The sequence below is a fragment of the Caretta caretta genome, chromosome 3 (assembly GCF_965140235.1).
Source record: "Caretta caretta isolate rCarCar2 chromosome 3, rCarCar1.hap1, whole genome shotgun sequence".
Lineage (NCBI taxonomy): Eukaryota > Metazoa > Chordata > Testudines > Cheloniidae > Caretta > Caretta caretta.
Window position 1 is genome coordinate 104,725,603 of NC_134208.1, and position 27,671 is coordinate 104,753,273.

General features: G+C 41.8%; 1 protein-coding gene across 4 annotated transcripts in view; it reads left to right on the forward strand.

The window, feature by feature from the left end:
• Positions 1-27,671, forward strand: part of PDE7B (phosphodiesterase 7B) — a 281,977-nt gene that overhangs the window by 138,637 nt on the left and 115,669 nt on the right. The window contains exon 1 of one of the 4 annotated variants that reach the window (XM_048844463.2): positions 20,796-21,248. The exons of the other annotated variants lie outside the window; for them this stretch is intronic. Within the exon in view, the coding sequence (XP_048700420.2) occupies positions 21,011-21,248 (238 nt within the window). The 5' untranslated portion in view covers positions 20,796-21,010. Of the gene's footprint in view, positions 1-20,795; positions 21,249-27,671 lie in introns of those variants that run through there. 4 annotated transcript variants of the gene reach the window in all.

Below are 27,671 nucleotides of genomic sequence, written 5' to 3' on the forward strand. Positions count from 1 at the left end.
ACTGCCAACCCTGGAAACTCGATCTGGGATCTGAAAGTCAAGCTGGGTTCTCCCTGCTTTTTACTTCAACACCAATACTAAAGATTCAGAAATTTGAATTTGTCTGACAGTTTTGCTGAATAGAATCCAGTTCAGTCTACTATAGCTGTATTGGCTCCTGCATAGCAAACAGAAATTCATTCATTTTTTTCTCTTTGGGAGAAAACTGTCCTTGTGCAGAGGGCCAGCATGAGGCCTGTCTGTCACCAAAGACCCATCTAAATTCTCAAATTTGGCATAAATGGGCTTTGTATGAGGTTGAATTTCACCCTAAATTGGTAAAGTCAGCAAAGATAAATTCAAGACAGTGAGCAGATACTCTGCAAATTTAGGAAGTGCAACATTCTAAATATTTAAAAACATAGGAAAAATGTTCAGCTGTAATGACAAAGAAAGGCATTTCATTTTCAACAATGCTTTTATTCAAGGGACAGGGTTATTTTGTCTTGTTTTCAAAGGTGAAAAGAAAGATTAAGTCATCAGCTCTTTGTAACATCTGATGTTATCTCATTTCCAAGCGAATGAGCTTCCCTGCAGTTATTACAGTATTCATGCCCCATTTACTGTTGCTGCACTGTGCTTTCTAGGAAAGAATGTTAAGCCAGAGATCACCTAATTTGCCAACATTCTAGAGGCACACTGTTTATCGTCCTGAAGAAAATAAGTAAAAGAGCTTTCGGAGTTTACAGCCAATCTCCACGCTGTCTGCTACAGAAGTTATGTAATCCTAAGGGCATCTTCGGCCCATTTTTTGGTCACCGGCATTACTCAGACTTACTACTGCCGATGGCACCAAATATGTTCAGGTCACCCAAAGTTCTAGAAGGTGATGGAAACAATTTTAGACTCTTCCCATTATTTTTCTTGTTTTAAAAATGTGGAAAAGATAAATGAACATTTGCAGACTCCTTTCCGTGTGCCAGAAGTGCCCGGGATGGAGCTAGCAGCAGATACTTGCTCTAGGCAAATCAGCCACTACCACCTACTGATCAGGGTAAGTAGCAGCTGAAACAGGAAACACATTTGGAGTGCCATAATTCACGTCTGTCAGTTTTGCCTCCTTAATTGTTAAACATTTTGACCCTCATTCAGCAAGGTATTTAACCATTTGCCTAATTTTAACCCCATTAGTAATCAAATTCACTTCAATAAGATTATTCGTATGCTTATATAACAGAGATGGGGGATGCTGAGGCAAAATGCTGTGTAACTATACATTGCCTGGCTATACTGAACAAAGGACAGGAGACACTGGATATGGTTTAACCAGGATGCAACTTTATTATTAGATGTCTGGGATTACCTGGCAGATAAAGATGTACAGAACAGGTAACTCCATGATCATTTCAATATCTAGCCAGGGGCTTCTTCCAGCCTCTCCTTTTTCCATCCTAGTCCCTAGCCAACCCACTGGAACCTGATCATCCCTCTCCTTGAATGAAGGTTAAGGTGAGCTATAAAGGAAAGGGATTGGCTCCCTACCATGCCAGTCATAGGAGCCCTGGACTCCCTCCCCACCCCATTTCACTCATTTAACTAACACCTCCTTTAATTCCTTTACCAAGCCATTTATCTGGTAACTGTCTCCCTTTCCTATGGCGTACCTGCACTGGACATCCACCTCATATTGGCATAATGAGCTGCGACATCATCGCTTAACTCGCTTCTCTGCTCATCATAACATAACCCCTCCTGAACCCGCTGTGGGGAAGGCGAAAAACTCCCACTCCAACTCTCTCTCAACCCTACCCTTACAGCAATATACTCCTTCCCCCAGCAAGCCAGACAACGCCCCCACTCCCTCCGCTTAAGGTGCAGTGCAATCACTCCCCTTCTTCCTGCACCTCAGCTTAACTCTTCGCTAAAGCGCAGGTCGGGTTCTGGCTTTTCAGAAAGCATTACACAGAGTTAAACCTCAGGGTTCTTGTTTGTAAAACCGTGAAAAATAGATGTTAGTCCCCAATCCATTTCAAAGAGAGACCATCATGCACTTTCTTAGTAAAACAAACATTTAATTCACACAAAACACATTGAATAGTATAAAATAATGTAAATAGTATTTGGAATCATCTGTATAACTTTTAAACAAAAGCAATTCGATGGTGTTCCTTATACAAACTTTTCCCCTTTTGTTTCTAGTAAAAACTTTCAAATGTAAGGTTTCAAGGTAACATTTTCTATACCTTAGCGCACACATCAGAACACACTCCCTTCTGATCTTCTCTCAGAAATGATTTCTTAGTCATTATAGTGTGGCCACAGGGTGTGTCACCTGGGCTGCTTAGAGCTTGAGAAGAATGGCAGCAGCTCAGTTCTTTTCCAAACACTGCAGAATCTGGTCAGCAAACAAACAACCTGGGGCCCCACAGCTAGGAGCATTCCAGCCCTCGGATTAACAGCTGGCTAGTCCTCTCAATTGCTGGTGAAACAGAAATCTGCAGCTTGTATCCAAAGTGGCACAGTGATTGGGACCAGCATATAAATATCAGCTTCCTGGATCTCTGTATGTTTACACTGCAATAAAAGATCTGTGGCACAGCCGTGGCTGGCCTGGGTCAGCTAATTCAGGCTTGGGCTGTGGGGCTAAAAAATGCATTGTAAACGTTCAGGCTTGGGCAGCAGCCCAGGCTCTGAGATCCTGGAATGGGTCTCAAAGTCTGAACATCTACACTGCTATTTTTAGCTCCGCAGCCTGAGCCCCTCGAGCCTGAATCTATTGCCTGAAGCTCGGCTCCATGGCTTTTTTATTGCAGCATAGACTTACCCTATACGCTCTCACTTTATAGGAATCATCTTCTCCCCTTCAGCTCAGCTAAGTCAGGCAAGAATTCACAAACCCCCATGTCCCTAAGTGCTGCCCCATTCTTTCTCTGTAGCTGAGGCAGAATCTCCATTTACTGCAATTAGCTGGTAGCTAAATGTAATTTCCACAGACTCTGTAGCCAATAGAAATGACAAATGCTCCTCCCAGGTTTCCTTCTAGGTCCATAAAACACACTGCAGTGGTCCAAACACTATCGTAGTGGAATGCTTCCATAGTAAATAAAGCTACAATAGCACTGAGCTCTATCCAGTATGGTACAGGGATTGGGACCCAGCGCTCACAGCAGACACATCTCTTAGTCCTGGTTACTCAATGAGGGGGGACAAACAATAACAGAAAATGTGGAAATGGCAAAAGTGCTAAATGACTTTTTTGTTTCTGTTTTCACCAAAAAGATTAATAGTGATTGGACATCTAACAGAGTGAATGCCAGTGAAAGTGAGGTAGGATCAGAGAATAAAATAGGGAAAGAACAAGTTAAAATTACTTAAACAGCTTAGATGTCTTCAAGTTACCAGGGCCTGACAAAATACATCCTAGAATACTCAAGGAGCTGAATGAGGAGATATCTGAGCCACATGAAAAGTCATGGAAAATGGGAGAGATTCCATAGGACCGGAAAAGGGCATATATAGTGCCAATCTATAAAAAGAGAAAGAAGGACAACCCAGTGAATTACAGACCAGTCAGCATAACTTCAGCACCTGGAAAGATAATGGAGCAAATAAGTAAGCAATCAATTTGCAAACACCTAGAAGCTATTAAGGTGATAACTAACAGTCAGCATGGATTTGTCAAGAACAAATGGTGTCAAACCGACCTAATAGCTTTCTTTCACAGAGTAACAAGCCTTGTGGATGGGGGAAGTGGTAAATGTGGTATATCTTGAGTTTACTAAGGCTTTTGATACTGTCTCGCATGACCGTCTCATAAACAAACAGGAATTCCAACCTAGATGGAGCTACTGTAAGGTGGGTGCATGAACTGGTTGGAAAACCGTTCCCAGACAGTAGTTATCAGTTGTTCACAGTCAAGCTGGAAGGGCATATCAAGTGGCGTCCTGTAGAGATCAGTTCTGGGTCCCCTTCTGTTCAATATCTTCGTCAATGATTTAGATAATGGCATAGAGAGTTCACTCATAAAGTTTGTGGATAATATCAAGCTGGGAGAGGTTGCAAGTGCTTTGGAGGATAGGATTAAAATTCAAAATGATCTGGGCAAACTGGAGAAATGGTCTGAAGTCAATAGGATGAAATTCAATAAAGACAAATGAAAACTACTCCACTTAGGAGGAACAATCAGTTGCACACATACAAAATGGGGAATGACTGCATAGAAAGGAGTACTGCAGAAAGGGATTTGTGGGTCATAGTGGATCACAAGCTAAATATGAGTCAACAGTGTTACAAGTGTTTCAAAAAAAGCAAACACCATTCTGGGATGTATTCTTCCGCTCTACTGTGCACTGATTAGGCATCAACTGGAGTATTGTGTCCAGTTCTGGGCACCTCATTTCAGGAAAGATGTGGACAAATTGGAAAAAGTCCAGAGAAGAGTAACAAAAATGATTAAAGGTCTAAAAAACATGACCTATGATGAAAGATTGAAAAAACTGGGTTTGTTTAGTCTGGAGAAGAGAAGACTGAGCAGAGACATGATAACAGTTTTCAAGTACATAAAATGTTGTTAGAAGGAGGAGAGAGAAAAATTCTTCTCATTAACCTCTGAGGATAGGGTAGGGATTAAATTGCAGCAAGGGTGGTTTAGATTTGACTTTAGGAAAAACTTCTTAACTGTCAGGATGGCTAAACACTGGAATAACTTGCCTAGGAAGGTTGTGGAATCTCCGTCATTGGAGATTTTTAAGAGCAGATTAGACAAACACTTGTCAGGAATGGTCTAGCTAATACATAGTCCTGCTTGAGTGCAAGGGACTAGACTAGAAAACCTCTGAAGATCCCTCAGTCCTAAGATTATATGACTCTATAATTAGCCACTGAGTCCACAGGGCTGTTTTAACTCCTGCATCTATACCCTTCCCCTCTTCCCCCCTTGCTCTCTGATTGGCTCAGCAGTCAGCAGGTAACTAGGCTATGACCTGCCATGTGGGTTGCCCACAATGAAAACTTCCTGTGCAGCCTCAGAACAGTCACTGAGCAAGTCTGGTAACTCCTACATGTTCTGGAAGTTTCTGATTCTGAGTTACCCTGCCCTGCTCTCTGCATGTGTGCAAAGACACAGAGTCTCCAACTATGTCATATCCAGGATACAATCTAGACTAGTGAGTAGCTGTCACCCCTGCCCTCTAACCTGGAGGTGCCCTTTACATTGCTTTGCTGTTGTTGCTTCCGTTCCTGGACTATTCACAATCAGCTTCTCACATGTAAATCACTCCCAATTATGTCTGTGTGCACTTGCAACCTGCTACTCACACGCAGGCTTTTACCAGCCTAAATTATACAGCAGGGTGATCCCAGCACACTCCCAGTCCCAGATTTTTCTGCAGAAATGTATGTCTTGTACTGCCCAGCACTCTCCTGGACAATTCAAGGAAATATAATGTTTGTCATTTTACTGATAGAAATTATATACACAAATCTTGTTAACTCAAACAGAGTTTCACAAACACTTCAATTCTAAGACACTGGTTTAGATAAAATAATAAAACAAATTTATTAACTACAAAGAGAGAGATTTTAGGTGAATACAAGTAATGTGGCATAAAAGTCAGAAATGGTTACAAGAAAAATAAAGATAAAACACAACTAGTGCCTAACTTAACAATCTATGTTAAATTCAATGCAAAGCTTTTGTCAGCACGTGTTCTGAATAGTTTTACTGGCCAAATTTCTTAGGCCAGGACCCCTTCTTCTGTGTAATGGCTGCTTCCTTTGTTCCTTCTGGTGCCATGTATTGATGGACAGAGTGAGAGCAAGGAGGAGAGGTGTCTTGTAAAAGATTATTACAATAGTGTGCAAGAGGTACAGTATGTCACACCAGCTTAGATCTATGTCTCATTCCCATTGCTTCTCATCTCTTCTCCTGGAGAAATAAGTCACATACTGCAGTGTAAGCTTGTGGTTTATGCTTAAAATTAAGTATGTGTTCATGTGCCTTGATGAATTGTGAGTTGAGCAAGCCCTGCCTTTCAGCTGTTTTGTCTCTCTCTCGCTCTCGTTCCCTCTCTTTGTTACACACTCACTAACAGGAAATGCACCCTGTAAGATGCGGCAGGGATGGGAGTTCAAACTATACTTTAGTATGGGTAATCATATTCTGCCTACCTGAATTCTCCCTGCATTTTCAGTTAGATAGAGTGTACTTCACTTCCTACCCTAAACCACAGAGCCTTATAAAACATTTGCTGTAGATCTGCTCCAGCAATTACTGTGATTGCAGCATTTCATCGGGATAAGGAAGTGTTTCTCCGGAATCTTTCAAGATAAATGACACTAGGTAAATCTCTTACATTATTTTTACTTTGTACTAAGTTCACAGTCTAGTATTATATGTAGGGAATCAAGGACCCCAAAGGAAGTAAGGGGCTAATCTAGTGGAGTCCCTACAGGGTAATGAGTATACACTGTGTGATTGAATTAAATATACTGAAGGTAGCTCCCTTCTCATCTCTTCTTCAGGAGAAAATCAGCATAGGTGAAGGTGTGCAGTAGCAGATTGCTTCTGCGTGGGCCTTTTTTTTAAACCTAAGACTTTCTTACCTGTTGTCTCTGCCATTTCCTTTCCATGTGCATATAGTTTCCCCACCTACTGTGGGAAAATCTAAGCACCAAAGTCAGCATGCTGAATTTTTCTTAATTTTCCAAAGCAGGCAATGGAAAAATTACATAACTTCACTGTTTCCAATTTGTTCGGAAGCTCTGTTTATTCCTTTACCACAGACATTTTTGTTTTGTTAGTAGTACAAATTGTTAATCATCAAATATGCAACCTCTGTGGGTAGTGAAGCAAGAGACTCAGCTCCTCACCCTCTTGAACTCAAATAATCTTCTCTCCTCCATTCCAAAAACATTCTCCGCAGGAGCCAGGTCCAGTGCCCATTGAAGTCAATGGAAAAGTCCCTGTTCATGTGGAGTTGCACCCTGAACCCTTAGAACAATATGGTCTGTCTCCTCTGGCTAGATTTTGGACATCCCACAGTATGGTGTTCACTTTAGATGACCACCTCTATTAAGTGGTGCTGCATCCAGAAAAAGGTAATAACAGACAGTGAATCCCATTATTCGTAGTAGAGGTGCATCTCACTAGTCTTGACTGTGGCAGTTACAAGACGTTCCACCAGCTGAACGTGCATTCAAAGACTGATTAAAACATGACCCTGTGCCCCAAATATGGATAGATGGTTGTTTCTTGGAGGTCCTCCGTCCAAGTACTAACCAAGCCTAACTCTATTTAGGTTGTGAAATCTGGCTCAGTTGCAGCACAAGGTGGAGTGGTTGAATTTGGGTATATACATAGCGCACGTTGGAGGGAAAATGTATTTAAAAATGGATTTGTTTGCCTCCGTTTCCCTTGTGCATATCTCTGTGTGTGTGTGTACCTATATCTATCTATAGATAGATCAACATATAGCTATATAGATATAGATGTATTAGGGCTGTCAATTAATTGCAGTTAACTCGGCGATTGACTCAGAACAAATTAATTACAATTAATTGCAGTTTTGATTGCAGTTAGGACTAATTGTTGCTACCTTTTCTTGAATATTCTGTTCTTTCACAACATCCAAGAAATGCTCTACACGTGTTTGTGCATAATATCTCTCTTCAGTATGCATTACTGTTAAAGCAGATGACTGCAGTGTCCATGCAGCATCAATCAGGTGTGCCGTGACTCCAACATAGCTGATTGCTCAAGGATGTCCAGTGATCACCAATCCAAGCAACAGCTAGTGCATTTTTTCAGAAGCTCCAACTTTGTAGTCTTCTTGTTGTGATATGGGTCATGTATGCATGATGCAGTGGTTCCTCAGGAGGGCAAGATGTATGACTGATTGGAAGATACAATTTGAATAACATCTCTTAGCCCTCTGTTGTTTACAATGTTGAGTGCTGTGCAGTCCATAGCTATCCACTTTGCAATAGCATTGGTTAAGCTGTTGTACTTTGTTTGATCCATGGGCTTGTAGCGATCCTGAAACTCTGTAACCATACTCTGTCACGGCTGGCGGGATTCATTTGCTGTCGGTGGATTATCTGTAGCACAAGAACTGGAGGTGAAAGCACGTTTAGCATGTAGGTGGTACTGCAGACTTGGAGTACTTTAATGGTATTGGAACTTAGCCTTGCAATCGCTACATATAACCTTCTTTTTATCCAGTGCGATCAAAACTGTGATTAAGTGCAACTAACTTTTTTAATTGCTTGACAGCTCTACTTATCAAGTTCAATCTTGAAACAAGTTGTTTTGTTTTGTTTTTTTTTTGTCCCCACTATTCCCCTTGGAAGGCTGTTGTAGAACTTCACTTCTTTGATGGTTAGAAACTTTCATCTAACTTCAAGCCTAAACTTATTGATGGCCAGTTTATATCCATTTGTTCTTGTACTACCACTGGCCCTTAATTTAAATAGCACCTCTCTCTCCCTGATGTTTATCCCTCTGATGTATTTATAGAGAGCAATCATACTTCCCCTCAGCCTTCGTTTTGTTAGGCTAAACAAGCCAAGATCCTGAAGTCTCCTCTTGTAAGGCAGTTTCTCCATTACTCTGATCATCCTAGCAGCCCTTCTCTGAACCTGTTCCAGTTTGAAATCATCTTTGTTAAACATGGAGGACCAGAATTGCACCTAGGGTATGTCTACACTACGAAATTAGGTCGAATTTATAGAAGTCGGTTTTTTAGAAATCGTTTTTATATATTCAAGTGTGTGTGTCCCCACAGAAAATGCTCTAAGTGCATTAAGTGCATTAACTCGGCGGAGCGCTTCCACAGTACCGAGGCTAGCGTCGACTTCCGGAGTGTTGCACTGTGGGTAGCTATCCCACAGTTCCCGCAGTCTCCGGAAATGAGATTCAAAAGTTCGCGGTTCTTTTCCTGACTACCTGGCCAGTGCACTGAGTTGAGAGTGCTGTCCAGAGCAATCACAATGGAGCACTCTGGGATAGCTCCCGGAGGCCAATACCGTCGAATTGTGTCCACAGTACACCAAATTCTACCCGGCAAGGCCGATTTAAGCGCTAATCCACTTGTCAGGGGTGGAGTAAGGAAATCGATTTTAAGAGCCCTTTAAGTCGAAAAAAAGGGCTTCATCGTGTGGATGGGTGCAGGTTTACATCGATTTAATGCTGCTAAATTTGACCTAAAGTCCTAGTGTAGACCAGGGCCTAGTATTCCAGATGAGGTCTCACCTGTGTCTTGTACAATGGTAATAACACTTCCCCGTCTCTACTGGAAATACCTCACCTGATGCATCCTAGGATTGAATTAGCCTTTTTCACAGCCACATCACATTGAGAGCTCATAGTCATCAACACTCAAGTCTTAATCCTCCTCTGTCACTTTCAACTGATAAATCCCCATGACCTTTCACTTTGCACTAAAACTGTCAATTAAGGATTAATTCACAGCATGATTAACACGTTAATTTTTAACACACTAATCCCACTCCAGAGGCAGCAGGGGGCTGGAGCCCTGAGCCCCAGAGCTCCGAGGGTGGCAGGGGAGCTGAAGCCTGGAGACCCAAGAGGGGCTTAAAGCTGGAGCCCTGCACCCTGAGGAGGGCTGAAGGCTGGAGACCTGAGTGGGGCTGAAGCCCAGAGCTCCAGAGGCGGTGGGGGAGCCGAAGGCCAGGATCCCATGGGGGGCTGAAGGCCAGAGCACCCCACCCCAAGGTGTGCTGATGCCCCAAACCCCATGGGGCTGAAGGTAGGGGATCACAGTTTTTTCTAGTGGGGGCTCCCAATATTTTAAAGTCCAAAATGGGGTCCCAGCACAAAAAGTTTGAGAAACACTGCTCTAAAGTTTTATGTTGTTTTATTTTTGAGTGTAGTTATATTTAAAAAAAAATCTACATTTGTAAATTGCACTTTCACAATAAAGGGATTGCATAAATAGTAGTTGTATGAGGTGAACTGAAATATTTTCTTTTGTTTATCGTTTTTTATGGTGCAAATATTTGTAATCAAAAATAATATAAAGTGAGCACTGTACACTTGGTATTGTGTTGTAATTGTAATCAATATATTTGAAAATGTAGAAAACATCCAAAATATTTAAATAAATGGTATTCTATTATTGTTTAACAGTGTGATTAAAACTGCAATTAATCACAATTAATTTTTTTAATCGTTTGACAACCCTAATATTTATATAAGTTAAATCTTATTGAATTAAGTTTAAATATCTTAGGAGCTCATATATATCATTTTCTCTATCTGGTTTTATTCTTGCTTACATTTATAATTAGGAAAGGGGGATTTCTTTAAGTGTGTCTGAAGTCAAGTTTCATTTTAATATCTGAGGTTTTCTTTCCTAAAACTTCCTCTGGAGCTTCCCAGTTAGCGTGCTTTAATTCATAGAGAGACAAGATAGGTGAGGTAATAGCTTTTATTGGACCAACTTCTGTTGAAGAACCAAGCTTTCACATTTACACAGAGCTCTTCTTCAGGTCTTCAGCTCTGTGTGAGCTAGAAAGCTTGTCTCTCACCAACAGAAGTTGGACCAATAAAAGATATTCCTTCACCCACCTTATCTGTCTGATATCCGAGGACCAACACAGCTACAACACTGCAAAAAACAATGGTTTAATTCATGTCAGTGGCATGGAGCACAAAAAATCATAACCATTGAGAGTAGGAGCAACCTCCGGATTCCAGTTGGGCCTCACTTGGAAAACTGAGTTCAGTTCTGAGTCCCAAGTGACAAGCATGGCAATTTCCTGCAATATCATGGTCAAACCTCAGACTTAAGTTAAATCTTATTGAATTAAGTTTAATAATCTTAGGAACTCATTGTATTAAAAATGCAAATGTTTAAGTGTTATTGTGGGATTGTATATAACTAGAAGACTTGACCTAATGTGAAACTTGGGAAGTGCTATAATTTTCAAAGGACTCTTGTAGACAATGGGCTAAGACAAGAATGTACAGTTAGTTGAGCAGGTTTTCTAGGAAATATTTGGGAGGAGGAGAATGCAAATGCCCACCTCACCTGGTCTTTTGAAGCTTCAGCCTGGGGAGAGGACTTTTATCTACAAATTGCCTTTTCCCAGGATCAAAAGGTCCAAAGGACACAAAGGACTAACTGACAGATTCATGAGTATTCTTGTTCCGAACCTAAGGTTTATGGAGGAGATGGCATAATGGGATAACAACATGATTTTGGTAATTAATTGATCTTTAAATATTCATGGTAAATAGGCCTAATGGCCTGTGATGGGATGTTAGATGGAGTGGGATCTGAGTTACCCAGGAAAGAATTTTCTGTAGTATCTGGCTGGTAAATCAAGCCCATATCATAGAATCATAAAATAAAATCATAGAATATCAGGGTTGGAAGGGACCTCAGGAGGTCATCTAGTCCATCCCCCTGCTCAAAGCAGGACCAATCCCCAACTAAATCATCCCAGCCAGGGCTTTGTCAAGCCTGACCTTAAAAATATCTAAGGTAGGAGATTCCACCACCTCCCTAGGTAACACATTCTAGTGTTTCACCACCCTCCTAGTGAAAAGGTTTTTCCTAATATCCAACCTAAACTTCCCCCACTGCAACTTGAGACCATTACTCCTTGTTCTGTCATCAGCTACCACTGAGAACAGTCTAGATCCATCCTCTTTGGAACCCCCTTTCAGGTAGTTGAAAGCAGCTATCAAATCCCCCCTCATTCTTCTCTTCCGCAGACTAAACAATCCCAGTTCCCTCAGCCTCTCCTCATAAGTCATGTGTTCCAGTCCCCTAATCATTTTTGTTGCCCTCCGTTGGACTCTTTCCAATTTTTCCACATCCTTCTTGTAGTGTGGGGCCCAAAACTGGACATAGTACTCCAGATGAGGCCTCACCAATGTCAAATAGAGGGGAACGATCACGTCCCTCGATCTGCTGGCAATGCCCCTACATATACATCCCAAAATGCCATTGACCTTCTTGGCAACAAGGGCACACTGTTGACTCATATCCAGCTTCTCGTCCACTGTAACCCCTAGGTCCTTTTCTGCAGAAGTGCTGCCGAGCCATTCGGTCCCTAGTCTGTAGCGGTGCATGGGGTTCTTCCGTCCTAAGTGCAGGACTCTGCACTTGTCCTTGTTGAACCTCATCAGATTTCTTTTGGCCCAATACTCTAATTCGTCTAGATCCCTCTGTATCCTATCCCTACCCTCCAGTGTATCTACCTCTCCTCCCAGTTTAGTGTCATCTGCAAACTTGCTGAGGGTGCAATCCACACCATCCTCCAGATCATTTATGAAGATATTGAACAAAACCAGCCTGAGGACTGACCCTTGGGGCACTCCACTTGATACCGGCTGCCAACTAGACATGGAGCCATTGATCAATACCCGTTGAGCCCAACAATCTAGCCAGCTTTCTATCCACCTTATAGTCCATTCATCCAGCCCATACTTCTTTAACTTGCTGGCAAGAATACTGTGGGAGCCCGTGTCTAAAGCTTTACTAAAGTCAAGGAACAACACGTCCACCGCTTTCCCCTCATCCACAGAGCCAGTTATCTCGTCATAGAAGGCAATTAGATTAGTCAGGCATGACTTGCCCTTGGTGAATCCATGCTGACTGTTCCTGATCACTTTCCTCTCCTCTAAGTGCTTCAGAATTGATTCCTTGAGGACCTGCTCCATGATTTTTCCAGGGGCTGAGGTGAGGCTGACTGGCCTGTAGTTCCCAGGATCCTCCTTCTTCCCTTTTTTAAAGATGGGCACTACATTAGCCTTTTTCCAGTCGTCCGGGACTTTCCCGGATCGCCATGAGTTTTCAAAGATAATGGCCAATGGCTCTGCAATCACATCCGCCAACTCCTTTAGCACTCTCGGATGCAGTGCATCTGGCCCCATGGACTTGTGCTCGTCCAGCTTTTCTAAATAGTCCCGAACCACTTCTTTCTCCACAGAGGGCTGGTCACCTCCTCCCCATGCTGTGCTGCCCAGTGCAGTAATCTGGGAGCTGACTTTGTTCATGAAGACAGAGGCAAAAAAAGCATTGAGTACATTAGCTTTTTCCACATCCTCTGTTACTAGGTTGCCTCCATCATTCAGTAAGGGGCCCACACTTTCCTTGACTTTCTTCTTGTTGCTAACATACCTGAAGAAACCCTTCTTGTTACTCTTCACATCTCTTGCTAGCTGCAACTCCAGGTGTGATTTGGCCTTCCTGATTTCACTCCTGCATCCCCGAGCAATATTTCTATACTCTTCCCTGGTCATTTGTCCAGTCTTCCACTTCTTGTAAGCTTCTTTTTTGTGTTCAAGATCAGCAAGGATTTCACTGTTAAGCCAAGCTGGTCGCCTGCCATATTTACTATTCTTTCTACATATGCTCAGGGTTTAGCTGATCGCCATATTTGGGGTCGGGAAGGAATTTTCCTCCAGAGCAGATTGGAAGAGGCCCTGGCGGTTTTTCGCCTTCCTCTGTAGCATGGGGCAAGGGTCACTTGCTGGAGGATTCTCTGCTCCTTGAAGTCTTTAAACCACGATTTGAGGACTTCAATAGCCCACACATAAGTGAGAGGTTTTTCGCAGGAATGGGTGGGTGAGATCCTGTGGCCTCTGTTGTGCAGGAGGTCAGACTAGATGACCATAATTGTCCCTTCTGTCCTTAGTGTCTATGAATCTATGAGTTATTAACTTGTATCCATAGGGGTTTGTGAGATTTGAAGGACTGTTCACCTGCCAGAGCTCTTGTTGAATTTGGGCTGATCTCTGGTAAGCTTACTAGTATGTGTGTAAGGTTTTTTAAATATGTTTTCTCTGTAATGGTTTTACCTTAAGAATACCTGTGCTTGCATAGGAAGAACTGTGTGATAACTTAACCATGAAAATTTCACTATTTAGAGCCTCTGAGGAAGAAAAGCACAGTATGCCTGTTGAGGCAGTCTTCATTGCTGGGGAATTCACAGTGTAGATAGGGAATTGTGCAGCCTGAAAATACCCCAGGTCAGGAGGGAAAGATGTGGGTCTCTGCCCAAGAGAGGTGATGGCTGAGGAACCAGGAGCCTAGAGTGAGTGCCCATGCTGGACCATGAGGGGGAAATAAAAGTGCAATTGCCACAAATGGTGACATCCCATATTTGGGGGAAAAACTGGACATACACATTGGATGGGGAAAGCAATAAAAACAACAGGAGCACTGGAAAAAATGGGATGCCCTAAGGTAAAGGTAACAGAGATGGGCATGTTCAGTCTAGAACAGGCACATAATAGCTGTCCACAAATAAGTGGCACCTCGGTCTCTCCTGTTCCCTGCCTGTGGCACACAATAGCTTAGTCTCCTGAGGACTGAACTGCTTTAGTCTAACTCAAGTTCCTGGGCTTAATATGGATATCTGGATGAAATGTAATGGCCTGTGAAATACAGATCAGACTAGATGATCCAATGGTCCCTTCTGGCTTTAAATTCTGTGAACCTATAAGTAAAGAGGTGTTCATAAATAATCAAGAAATAACAGTAGAGAGGACTAGGAGCAGTTATTCTTATTAGTCGGTAAGGCTAGATAAGAAGTAATGTGCTTAAACTGTAGCAGGAAAATTGTAAGTTAAATACTAGGAAAAGCAACATAAGTTGTTAAGTCAATGGAACAAACTGTCAAGGGTGATTGTGGAACCGCACCTTCAAGGCTGTGCACAAGTCTGCCTGCCTACATTTCTTCTTTGATCTTCCACACATCATCTATATGTCACTCTTCTCTCCTATGTGCATACTTTACCCGCTCCCATTTTTGGTTTCTTCTCTTTCTTTTCAAGCCACGGCACACACTCGGAACTTTCTCTCATCACATATGCCAAGTGCTTTCCTCCACCTGCAGATCCCTCTTCTTCCCTTAACACCCAGTTCCATGTAGCTTTCTACAGTCAGTGCCACACACACATGCTGTCTCCACTCATTCTTGACGTTGGATGATTATCCCATTTATTGCATCTTCATGAATTAGGGATCCTCAAGGCAGGGACAAGGGCAATATTTTTAAAAGTGACTAGTGATTTGGGGTGACTCCATTTTGGGGGCCCAACTTGAGATACTTTAAAGGGGCCTGATTTTCAGAGGATGGGCACTAAGTACTTTCTGAAAATCAGGCTCCTTTTAAGGTGTCTCAAGTTGGACCTCCAAAAATTTGGGCACCTGAAATCACAAGTCACTTTTGAAAACCTTGGCTGTCTGGGTTTTTTTACATGTTTAAAATATCATTTACTGTGTAAACAGATAATAAAAATTATTAGCTGTGTCAAGACATCTGTTTGGGAACGTTTAAGAATAACTAAATCTGCCAAAGTGTAGTGAGGTGGCTCTCAACCTTTCCAGACGACTATACCCTTTTCAGGAGTCTGATTTCTCTTCTGTAACCCCATGTTTCACCTCAATTAAAAACTACTTGCTTAAAAAATCGGACATAAAAATACAAAAGTGTCACAACACACTATTACTGAAATATTGCTTACATTCTCATTTGTACCATATACTTATAAAATAAATAAATTGCAATATAAATATTGTACTTACATTTCAGTGTATAGCATATTGAGCCGTATAAACGAGTCATTGTCTATATGGCATTTTAATTTGTACTGACTTCACTTGTGCTTTTTATGTAGCCTGTAATAAAACTAGGCAGATATCTAGATGAGTTGAAGTACCCCCAGAAGACTGCTGTATACCCCCAGGAGTACACATACCCCTGCTTGAGAACCACTGGATTAGATGACCAACTGGAGGTCACTTCCAATCCTAATCAATCTGGATTTTGGTTTTTTTACATGTATACACCAAGGAAGGAGTTCCCCTTTCCAAGCAGCAGCTGCTGGAAAGAAAGAACAGGAGTAAGGCTATTGGACTTCTCCTTTTGCTCTATTGACACAAATGGCCAAAGATAGCTGAATGCTAAGGAAGTCTTCAGCAAAGCTGCAGATTGGAGGTTCCACTATCACTTACGGTACTGGAGAGCAGGAGGAGGTCATCTCTGGGGAACGAGGCTGGGGTGGAGGGGGCAGGGGGGAATCAAGGATCTTTATTCAACATTATTTTACAGCTTTTGTGCGCCTGGACTGATTTGTTGTGGGAGAGCTGCTGGAGACAGTAGATTTGGCACTGGCCATGACAGCTGAGAGCCAAGAGAGAAATTCTATGCCAGTTCAAACCCTGGCTTCATTCTTTCCTTTGCCCCCCCCCCCCCCTTGAAGGACAGAAGAGAAAGAAGGGGAGAGAGAAACTTGCAATGAAAACCAGAGCACTGGGTTAATGAAGCCCATGCAGGCTGCAATAGACTGGAAAGATACACACGAGGCACTTCCTGTACCATCTGGCGTGCAGTTCTGCTGCTGCCCTTACTTCATAGCTTAAAAGGAATAAGCAAACAAGTAAAACTTTTTAAGAGATTCCAATTGCGAAACACAAGCTATGAATCTGTCCACTTATTCCCTTCCCTGTTTCCCCACCTCCCTCTTCTTTTCCTCAAGCCTTTTTCAATTCTCATGCCTATCTGTGAAAATGTACACTGCCTTGTCAGGTTTTCAGAACTGACTCATTTCACCTGGTTGCTGCTTAAGAGGAGTTGGGGCCAAAGTTATTACATTTATATTGCAATTGCTTAACCTTCCTTTACTCAGAGCCATAAAGTAGTACATTTAGTAGCAACAGCAAATGACCCATCTTTATTCCATGGTTTGTTTAAAATCTGGCCTGTACTGATATGGAAGCAGGGAAGTTTTAGGTGAGCTGAGCTTGTTCAGTGATTTTTTTAAAAGTTCAGTAAGAAAGGGTTGGGCATGTTTCTCTGTGTTTTGCATTCATTGTGCATTTGTGATGCTCATTTTTCCTGAGTGGGGTGAAAAACGCTGTCTTGGGGTCAGCCCCCCCAACTTGTGAAAATCATCATATCTCAATTGAAATCAATGGACCTATGACAATTGACACCAGTTGAGGACGTGATCCCCTGGCATAAAACCTCGCAAGCTAGTGCTGAAGGAGATTTTTTGATGGTTCATGGGTTTGGAAGAACATTATCTCATTATAAACATTCCTCTTCAGCCGCTCTGATCAAGCAATCCCCTTTCTTAGGATGAAGAAGCCAAAAGAAATGTCAGCCAGCCACAACCAAAATCTTTTGTCAAGTAGGATGAATAAACTCTGGATTCTAGTTAATTTTGAGGCACCTGTCCAATGAAAACCTACACCTATCATTCTGTAAAATGTATGTTCTCAAGGTGAAGTTCGCAAACAGGATACAAGAAGTTTCCCATCAAACACACTTGTGTTCCAAGACTGTTTCAGTCTTTTATGTTAATATTCATTTGTGGTACTGGCAGGACTAAAGCTGAGTATTTTTTGGTTCACTGGCGGTTCTGAAATAAAAACTTTCAGGTTAAACAAAACATTTTGTTTCAATTTGGGGCATTTGTTAACATTTTTAAATAACATTAAAGGAAATTTTGAAATGAAAAGTCAGTTCAAACAGAAACATTTCCTTTCATAACTAACAAAATGAAGCATTTCAATTTTTTTTACAATTTGTTTAGGGTTTTTTGACCAAAACAAATCAGTAAAATTGACACAAATTCGCAAAGTGTTTCAGTGTCACCAAATCTGTATTTTTGTCAAAAAGAGTCTTGGTCAAAGGTTTTTGCCAGTTCTAATCAGAACAACCAGGAAGATGCAGCTTGTCCAGTAGCTTTGTCAGTGTTAGCTATTGAACTACTGATTTTGGCCTGACTTGCCAGTACTAATTCCCAGCTATCTTAATTCAGGCAAAGCAAAGACCTTCAAAAAGTGCATTCTTTTTATGAATCTAAATGGTGACCCTCAAACTGACCAGAAAGAACTACATTCTGTGAAGATCAGCAGGTTTTACGTGCCTTCATTTCCCTAGGAAAGGTATGTCTTGTGAGTGTTAGAGCTATTATATATACTTTTAAAATAAAGTAGTTGGCATGACAACAGGTCAGATTTTCAGCCTGGTTTTCACTAGGCCTCCTCTTCCCATCTGAAAAATTTCAGGCGCAAATAACTACAAAAACAGTGAAGATCATTTGAATTCTATCTACTTGATTCCATTCACAAATTAGGTACACAGCTGCCCAAATAACCCTACCTGCAGTGCAGACACAAATTTGTAAGCCCCAATTTTGAGGATGCAAAAAGCAAGACCAGCTTTTGAAAAACTAGAAGACTAACAAAGAGCTGAAAGAAAGCAGTGGTAGGCAGACCACAGAAAGTTTGGTGGCTCAGTTTGGATGTGTGGTTTGTTTAAGCACCTAAATGTTCAGATGCTTATCTAAAGCTATCCAGACTTTTTTGGTCCACAAATATTGGGCTGGACATCTGAGAACCAGCTTTCTTGATTTCTGGTACTTTCTGTTTCCCACCAAGCTGGAAATACCACAAGGACAGTCTTTCTTTCACAGTATTTTGGCACTTCTGCTTCTTGTTCCAGCTGGGACCAGGAAGTGCAGAGGTGAACAAAAAAGAAAAATAAATAATTGGGAAAAAAGTTAACTGAATATTTTTTTTATCTTACAATTTTTTTAAAAAAAATCAGCCTGGGTTTAATTTGCACATTAGGCAAAGGTCTGGGTCATTTCTTACTTTAGTTAAGCCAGTTCACTCCTCCTTAACAGAAACATTGTTCCTTTAAGAAGCTTCAGTGACTTGCTCCAATAATAGAAAAACAACATGAAACAATCAAAATAAAGCTATTGAAATTATATCAAGTTGGGATAAAACAATAACACTCGTCCTTGTCATGGAAGTGCAGCCCTGTGTTCTATGAATGTGTCAGGGCTTGTGGTGTATTACATCTATTTGTTTTCTTTGTTCTTAACCCCTTTGTTCCAAGGGTCAGGATATCCTGATGCTAAGTGCTCCTGCAAAATAACATTACAACAACAATGGTATAACACTTAGGGAGCACTTCACTTTTTTCAAACCAGGGTCACCTGAAAGCACTAACTAGTTAGATCATATTCAACAAATATGCTAATAATACAGCACCACGACCCACATTAAAAATAACCATATTTTTGAAGAACCTTGCTGTCCCTAGTCTGAAGTGGGAACAGTAAGGTAAACATGGCAAAGGATGCTAGAACAGTGGAAATATCATGCTGCTCCTGCTGATGTTGGCATAGCAAGGAAAAACTTGTGCATTCTGTTTTTTATACTTAAGGATGTTAACTTTCAATCCATTCACTTGGATCTTCTTCCCCCTCCTTCCTGATGAAGGAAGATCCTGTTTCTTTGCCAGTTTATTTTCCCATCTGTAAAAGAAACAGGACACTGAATTTAACCAGGAAAAAGTAAGTCTATTATCTATGGATATGAGGAAAAATTAAAATGCATATTAAAATTCCCATTAAGTGAACTTTCTGTGGTTTTATCCAAAACAAAAAAGTAGATGGTATCGTAAGGTGCCCCCACTCCATCAGTTCCTTCCTGCACCCCTAAGCAAGCGTCAAGGCTGAATGATAACCCAGCACTAAAAGGAATATAGATTAAGAGTGCAGACTGTATCAGAACAATGAAAATGCCAGACAAAATAAAGGGTCCTGCTACATGGGGATGTGAAACAAAAGGGAGAGGAAGAGATTGTTCTAACATCTGTCTAACAAACCATGCTCAGACATGTTTAAAAACGTCCCAGTAACCCCATTTGCTGGTGAAAGTGCTACGGCTACAATACCCCACCACATTTCTGTGTGTGACGGAACTGTTCAGAGCAGACACCAGGCATCTTTTGTCTTGTCTTTAAAGGTTGGTGATAATAATTGTCTTCTGTGTACAATCAGTGATAGCCACCAGTTAGTGTCCTCACATGAACTTATCTTTCAGTCAGGTGGAGCTTTGCACCTAGCAGCCAAAATAATAAGTCCACAGTGGGACCGCCCATGGAAAAGTGGAATTTCAACAACTTAATTTCCCTTGCCAGTCAAGCCCTGGGATTTCTTTCTTTTGTTTTTATGATTATTTTTCTTCAGAAATGGAATTTAAAACTAGAGCAGTTTGTTAAGATTACACAACAGCACCAGACTTGTGAATGCAGATCTTACTGCTTTCCTGATTCATTTCTTTCACAGTTAGCTTTGGAATGTGAATCAATGTTATTTCCCTTGCAGCTGAAGGGCAGCTAAGGTTACAAAGGGATTTGACTAATAGGCCAAAACTCCCTTTAGGTTTGCTGAGAACCAAATGACAGAGAGGAGGAAGAAGACGGAGGTGGGTGGGCAGGAAGCCTGTTTAATTGCATTACTGTGTAGATAAATTCAAACAGCCTTCTTAATATCTTCATCATAATGCGGTCATTAGTGGAAGGGAGGGATGGACTTCTGCCAGTCTAGCCAGCGAGAGGCAGCTGTGAACTGGTTCTGCTGGGCTACTCAAGCTTCTCTCTGTTTACTGAGGGCTGCCTTAGGCTGCAGGGCATGATTTGGTGAAGCTCTTCTCTTTAATAAATCAGCACCTGTTTACCTGATAGCTCCTGATAACAAACCCATAGATGAAAGTGTTCCTTCACTGCAAATTCCAACATTTTGCAGTAGGGTGACAATTCCTGAAAACAAACAAACAAGCAAGCAAACAAAAGAATAAGAGAAAGAGGGAGGAAAAGAAAATACCTCACTGGCTTCTCTCCCCCACACACTTTTTTTTTTTTTTTTTTTTTGGCTGATGTTCCAGCTGTAGCCTGGGATTAATTAAGTGTTGTAACTTGGAGCCTGAGACAGAGGGAGAGTGAAAAAAAAAAAGCATCTATTTCTTAATCTCTGAGGAGGAAGAAGTACAGTAACTGCTTCAGCTCACTCACCAGTGGGAACCCTTGGAAAGCACGTCTCTCCACCGTGTTTGTCAAGAGGCAGTGAGGCTGCAGAAGCCTTTCCCTTAGTTGTGGGAGCCCATTTTGATTGTTTTCATTTGTGTCTGGCTGTGAAGTATGTCCCTAGTCCAATAGCAGGAGCAGCCCTTTCTGGAGAGCAAAGGACAGGATGCCTGTACTAGACAGGTTTTTTAATTCAACAGAGCTGGGCAGGCGGTGGAGGACAGCGGAAGAGCCGATGCCCTTTCCCATGGGCAGCCTGCCCAGCTACCAGCCGGGGACCCTAGCCTGTGAGTTGCCTGAGATGATCAGGATGGTAAAGCTCATTTGGAAGTCCAAAAGTGAACTGCGAGGGACCAAGCAAAGAGGGATTTTGGAAAATGAAGATGCTCTGGGCAGTTTATCAGGTACATTTAATATGTTCTGTAAAAGGTGTAATCTCATCTAATCATGCAAGCTGCTGGTTTCATAAAGTGGGACTCAAGCACCTAAACTGTGTGTGTGCATGTGTACAGGGAAAGGCAGTGGCTGAGAGGAGAAGTGTGGAGCTCTGGAAATAAGGGTTGTGACTGACATACTAATGTATTGAAATCCTGTACAGCAGTCTGCACCCACTCGCTCGGGGGAGTACCTGTTTCATGACAGGCAAGTGAAATAACAGGGTTATTTTCACCGTCCACCCTGATGGTAAACAGCAGGCGAGTAGGATTTGTGCCTGGCTGATCAATTTGTATGACAGCTTTGCAAAGCTGCTCTAAAAATATATATGTATTTAACATAGGTTTTGAGCACAGCCACCTTATTGAAAAATGTAATATTGCCATCAGGAATTCTAAAGTCCCAGTTTGATTGTGTTTGTAGAGGGTCTAGGAGCCAGGTCCACTTTTTGAGAATACCACAGTATTTCTTCTGTGTGGTCACAAAAATTAAAATCCAGAAAGGAAGGCTATGGTGAAGGCTTTGATCTGTGCCTCAGGAGAGCTGGGTCCCATGGCCAGCTCTGCCACAGACTGCCTGGATGATCTTGGACATGTCAGTTGGGGCCGGATTTTTAAAGGTATTTAGGCACCTCTAGATTCAGGTAGGCACCTAATAGAATTTTCAAAAGTACCTAGGTGCCCAACCCTCATTGAAATCAGTTCAGTAAGGTTTGTAAGTAGGTGCACAATGTTAACCACATGAATAACCTCAGTTACTTCAAAGTCAAGGGGAAGACTCGCATTGGCTTCAGTAGACTTCAGATGAGGCCCTCTGTGCCTTGGTTTCTCATCTGCAAAATGGGATTAATAACACTTCCTTTCTCCGTTCTTGTGTTACAATCTATTTAAATTATGAACTCTTCGGGGCAGGGACATGTAAATACAGTGCCTAGCACAATAATGGCACCCCCTTAGGTTGCAATCAGAAGCCTTAGGTGCTACCATAATGTAAATAATAAGCATAAATATTAGCACTTCATGAGAAACCATCCTGTATGTGGAGTAAGTATGCTGTGAATATTCCAGAATCCATTATAAAGATTTTATCACACAATATGGATTACTTGAGTAGTACAGGGCAGGGTATGTGACATGCTAATGAGCTGGGGAATGACTGGGCAAGGCAGATGTAGCCAATCGTCTGTGTCTCATCCTTAAATATTCCTGTTAAAAAACTGTATAATACAAAAAGTGCTTAGCTCATTTTCATTCTGGAAGTGGTGAGGGAGAGAAAAGTCTGTCAACTCCAGAGAAAATATAAAACCTTCCTTCTTCCCTGAGTGGGAACCACCTGTGACTGGTAAATTAGAAGAAGTCTTTCTACAAAGGTTGAGCTGGGTAAAGGAAGAGTCTTGATGCTGCATTAAGTGTGTAAAAATGAGATGGGAAGGCAATGGAGCAAACTGATGGGATTGTGATGTTTGCGTGGAAACTGGGAACTGAATGCTCAGAAGAATGGATTTTGGTCAAAGAGAAATGAACTGATGATTCATCCACATTTTTCATGCGAGTAGTGCTGGAAATATTCAAAAAAGCCACCTAGGGAGAAAATATAATCACATCATGTTCAGTGCAACTGTCATTTATTTAATGAGCAAGGTTCACCCTCAGACTCCTGGAGGCATCTCTGGGTGTACGTTTAATAGCAGGTGGAGAATAGTGGGTTGTGGGAGGACAGTAAGAGAAATGTAACAAAATTTTAAAAATATAAAGAAAGATTATAATATTCATGGACCCTGATGCTTCTACCAGCAGGATGTGAGTAATTCCCATTGACTCAAATAGATATTACTAATATCCTGTGAAATCTGGCCTTATGGTGCCAATTCTACTGTGTTACCCCAGTGTAAATCCAGACTAACTCCTGAACTCAGTTGATTTACATCACTGAGAGAACAATATGACTCCATAACTTGAAACAGTTTACAAATCAATCCCCCACGTGATGAAGTTGACTTGGGAGGTTGGTTCTTTTTTTTTCCCCCTCCCCACAGCAATTGTCATGGTGGTTTCCCATTTTGTTCAACAGTGGATTCCTCCATTCGGGACTGTATGTGGGGAAGCCAGGAAAAGTCTGTCCAGTTAGAGGGGATCTAAACACTAACTCAAAAAGCATCTGCCTCCCTTACCTTCTCTGCCTCCCCATCCTTCCCCACAGTCATTTGGAATCATCAGTGGCGTGAAGCACTAGCGCAACTTATTCTTGAAAAAGCGACTAGTGCCAGAATGGATGGTGAGGCACCATGGTACACGCCTGGCTTGCTTTTTGCCTCACATAGAGAACCATTATTTCTGGCGCGGGGGGTGGGGGGGTCATCTGATAGCTCGACAGACGCAGCAAAAAGGTGTCAGCTGTTGGATACTCTGCTTCATAGCACTTGCCAAATTAAGGGTGTTCTCATTTAAATTCTGACCTGTCCTCATGGTTACTCATCCTACATCACGTTATCTGAGGTTATATTTTCTTATCATAGCTTATGAGGTGAACTAAGAGAAACTTGAACAAAAATAAGATAAAACGTTGGGACATTTTGGAGGGAACAGGAAGTTGTCAGGATTTCTGCTGTATTTTAAAGATTGTATTGTGGCGGTTCCTCACTTAACGTGGGCTGAACACAACCTCCCGCAACTAAGCCTGAGTGATCAGACTAGACTCCTAGACCTTAAATCCTGGGCCCCCTAACAAGAGACACTCCTCTGAGTCCTACAGCTCTTAGGGCCCTCCATAGCAATCAAGGAATATGCAGGATCTGGATCCTCTTCTCCCCTGCCCCCCCATTACAGTGTTTGCTACACATTACATAATTGTATCGAGAAGATTAATCGGCAAAATCTCTGGTGAGATTTTCCTTCACGAATTTTGAAAATCAGATCATTAGCATGCTCTTGCCAGCTTTAAGAGGCACTGCAATGATATCTGCTATGTCTGCAGACCTTGCTTTCCCTCCCTGCCCCTTGCCAGTTGTTGCTTAGTAACTTTTTCATCCAAATCCCTGTCCCCACTAGCACAGACCTAAACCCCATATGATTTTTGGAGATGAGTGTCTCACTAACTGTGGTAAAAGCAGGTTAGCACATCTACATTATCTCTCTACCAATATGCTAAACAAAATTAAGAACTAGAGATGGTGGAATAATGAAATGCAATTAATTTGAGGATGGGGAGGAGGGAAAATGGTAGAATTAATCGTTATTCACAGTGTTTGCAGTGGATCAAATAATAAGAACATATATTTGCAAATAATTTTTGGAAGAAAAATGCCAGAATGTGATCAGTTCATTATTTGGACTGAATAACTCAATTAGCTCTATCTGGCACCATGATTGAGACAGACCCTTCCCTACCCAGCACAGTTTGAACACAGTTTAAGTTTTTTAGTCTATAGAAGAAGGCTGCATTACCCAGTTTTGAACTGTTCTCATTTTCTCCCACCCTCGCTTTAATGTTCTGGGTAACTATCCTTTCTTCTCTGGGGTCGCTCTCTCTCTGGGCTTGTTTATATGGTTGAGTAATGAGCACTTTGGGGGTATGGTTTCTAAAGTACACTAATGGGTTGCACATTAATTGGTCTGTGGAGATCCAGTTTGTGTGCACTAAATGTTCCCTAGTGCGTTTTAACATAGTTTCAAACAACATTATGTTAAAGCATATTAGGAAGTATTCAGTGCTCACCAGCCTGGTCTACACAGACCTCATTTACATGCTGCACTTTAATTGATTTATAAATCACACCCCTGTACAGCACATTACCCCACTCTGTAGACAAGCCCTATCACTCACACGGACACACGCGCACACACATGACATCTCCTGAGGGGAGACTGCTACAATACTTAAATTCTTCAGGGCCCTCCAGACACCAGTGTTCATGCGATTCTGAAATGATTTTTGAAAGCTTTCTCACCTCCCTTCCTATTTCTCCTTCTCACGGCAACTGTCCTCTCAGAAATGTAGGCCCTGAGTCACACATGCATAATGTTCATCATTATCTGCCTCATGAGTCTGCCTCATTTAAAGAGGGAGAACAGTAATTAGAGACACCCACAACGTCTGCTTCTGGTCCATGCCAAATCCTGCAACTAAGATAATTTCTGCTTCTCATTGGTTTGCCCATGGCCTCCCTCTTTGAATCCACTGTCTCCTCCTTCTTCACTGAATCACTTTCATATTTAATGTCATTGCCCTTCGGGCCCTAAATAACTCTTCCCCTGCTTTTCTCTTATCACATTCCCCCCACCCTCAACTGTCTCTGCTCTGCCAGTGATGCCAGCCTCAGCAAACCACTTGTCCACTTTTCCCACAGATGTGTCAGCTTTTCCTTCTATGCTGACTTCTCTGCATGGAAGGTCCTTCCTGAGCTAGTCCACAAAGCCACTAGCCCCTCCTCTTTTAAATCCCGCTTGATGACCAACTTCTTCTTTGAAGCGAAAGAAACATGTTAACTAGCATTCTGCTTATTGCTTTTGTCCATTTATTTCATCAGAACCAAACATTTTTGCCCCACCGTGCTGTGCAATATTGTCCTGTCCATCCTTCCAACCTCACCATGTTGTTACTTTCTTGTTCAATCATATCCAAAATCTGTTTGTAATCTTACCAGGTCAGGGGTCTTGATATACCTTTTGAGTGCCATTACAATCATTAGTCATTGAGAGGAGACCCTCCCTACACTTTGGGGGCACGGCTATGCTAATTTTGAAGTTTGAACCAGTCAGATGCTGAGCACCCCCATTGAAGTCAACAGGAATTGAGTGTGCTCAGCACCTTACTAGATCAGACCCTTTAATTCCCCCTTACATGTACCTACAACATAGTAGATAGTTCCAATGTTTTGTCTCAGCATTTGTTGAGTTCCTTACACTTTTCCTTGGACTGAAAACAGCTTCAGTTGTGCAACACTGAGCTATGCACCGCAGGCAGGAAGGCTGCTTACTACATTTATTTCTGAACAAATCAGGGAACATTGAAACTTGCCAAATGTGTTACATTTACTGGGGACAAAGAAAATTAGTTTGCTTGAATCAAGGCTAGCTAAGGGCATTTAACTTGAGTTCTGGCCATGGAACTACATTCAGTTAATATGATCATTTACTGTGGTGGAATTACCAACACTTTGGAGGCATGGAATATTTCTTTCTACATACTAGTAAAGTTACAGCACTGTATAAAAGTTTATTAAAAACAATGAGGAAGATTCACATGCAATGTGCATTTTTACAGTATATAGGTGATTTAAATGATTTAAAGATACAGGCCAAATCCAAAAGCCTCTATTCACTTTTTACTCAGTCGTCAGATTCAGTCCTTACTCAGGCAAAACTTCCATTGATTTAAAAGGGAGATTAGGAAAGTAAGAACTAGAACTGAGCAAATAGTGGAGGGAAATTATATGCAAATATTTTCACAAATTCTGAATGGCTTTTCAGTTTAGTCATGCTGGCATCCAATTTTTGTTTGCATTCCCATGAACATTTGTGCAAACTGAATTTTGTTTGCAGGAGTGTTTGGAAAAGCTCTTTGGGCAGCTGTTTAACAGTGCACACACACAATAGAGGAAAGGAAGAGAAGATGAATATAGTATACAGTTGAAACTCCAGGATGTATTTAGGTAGACAGAATGTAATTATCCAAGCTGGATTTTGGCCAAGGCCTGGGAGTTAATGCCTCAGTGTACTAAAAGAAAACCCCAAAAAACAAAGAAGTGACAGCGAATTTAATATGTCAACTCAGAGCACCTGTTTAAAGAATAATCTAAATATTAATAGGCCAGATCCTTGTATCGTGTAACTTTGTGGAGCTCCATTGTCTGCCTATGCTGGAAGAAACACAGGAGACACTGGATGTGGTTTAATTAGACCACAACTTTATTCTTAAATGTCTGGGAGTACCTGGCAGATAAAATTATGTAGGCCAGGTAATTCCATAATCCATTCAATATATACCTGGGTCCGACAGCACTCTCTCTTACCCACCCTGGTTCCCAGCCAACCCACTGCTGGGACCTCACCATCCACCCCTTGAATGAGGGTTAAGGGGGGCTGTAAAGGGGGCTCGTGTTGGCTCCCTGCCGTACCAGTTGTAGGAGCCCTGAGTCCCCTTGTTTTTGCTCCTTTAGAGAATACCTCCTTGAAACTTTTACCAATCCATTTTATCTGATCACTTTACCCCTTTCCTATGGAGTACCTGCACTGGACATCTGCCCCATGTTTACATAACGAGTTGCGACATCATAGGTAACTCCCAGTTCATGTTCTCACCAGCAAAACCTCCATGAACTGCTGTGGGGAAGCTGGAAAAAAAACCCACTTCACCTTGGCCAATCTGGCAGTGAGGGGAAAATTTCCTTCCCA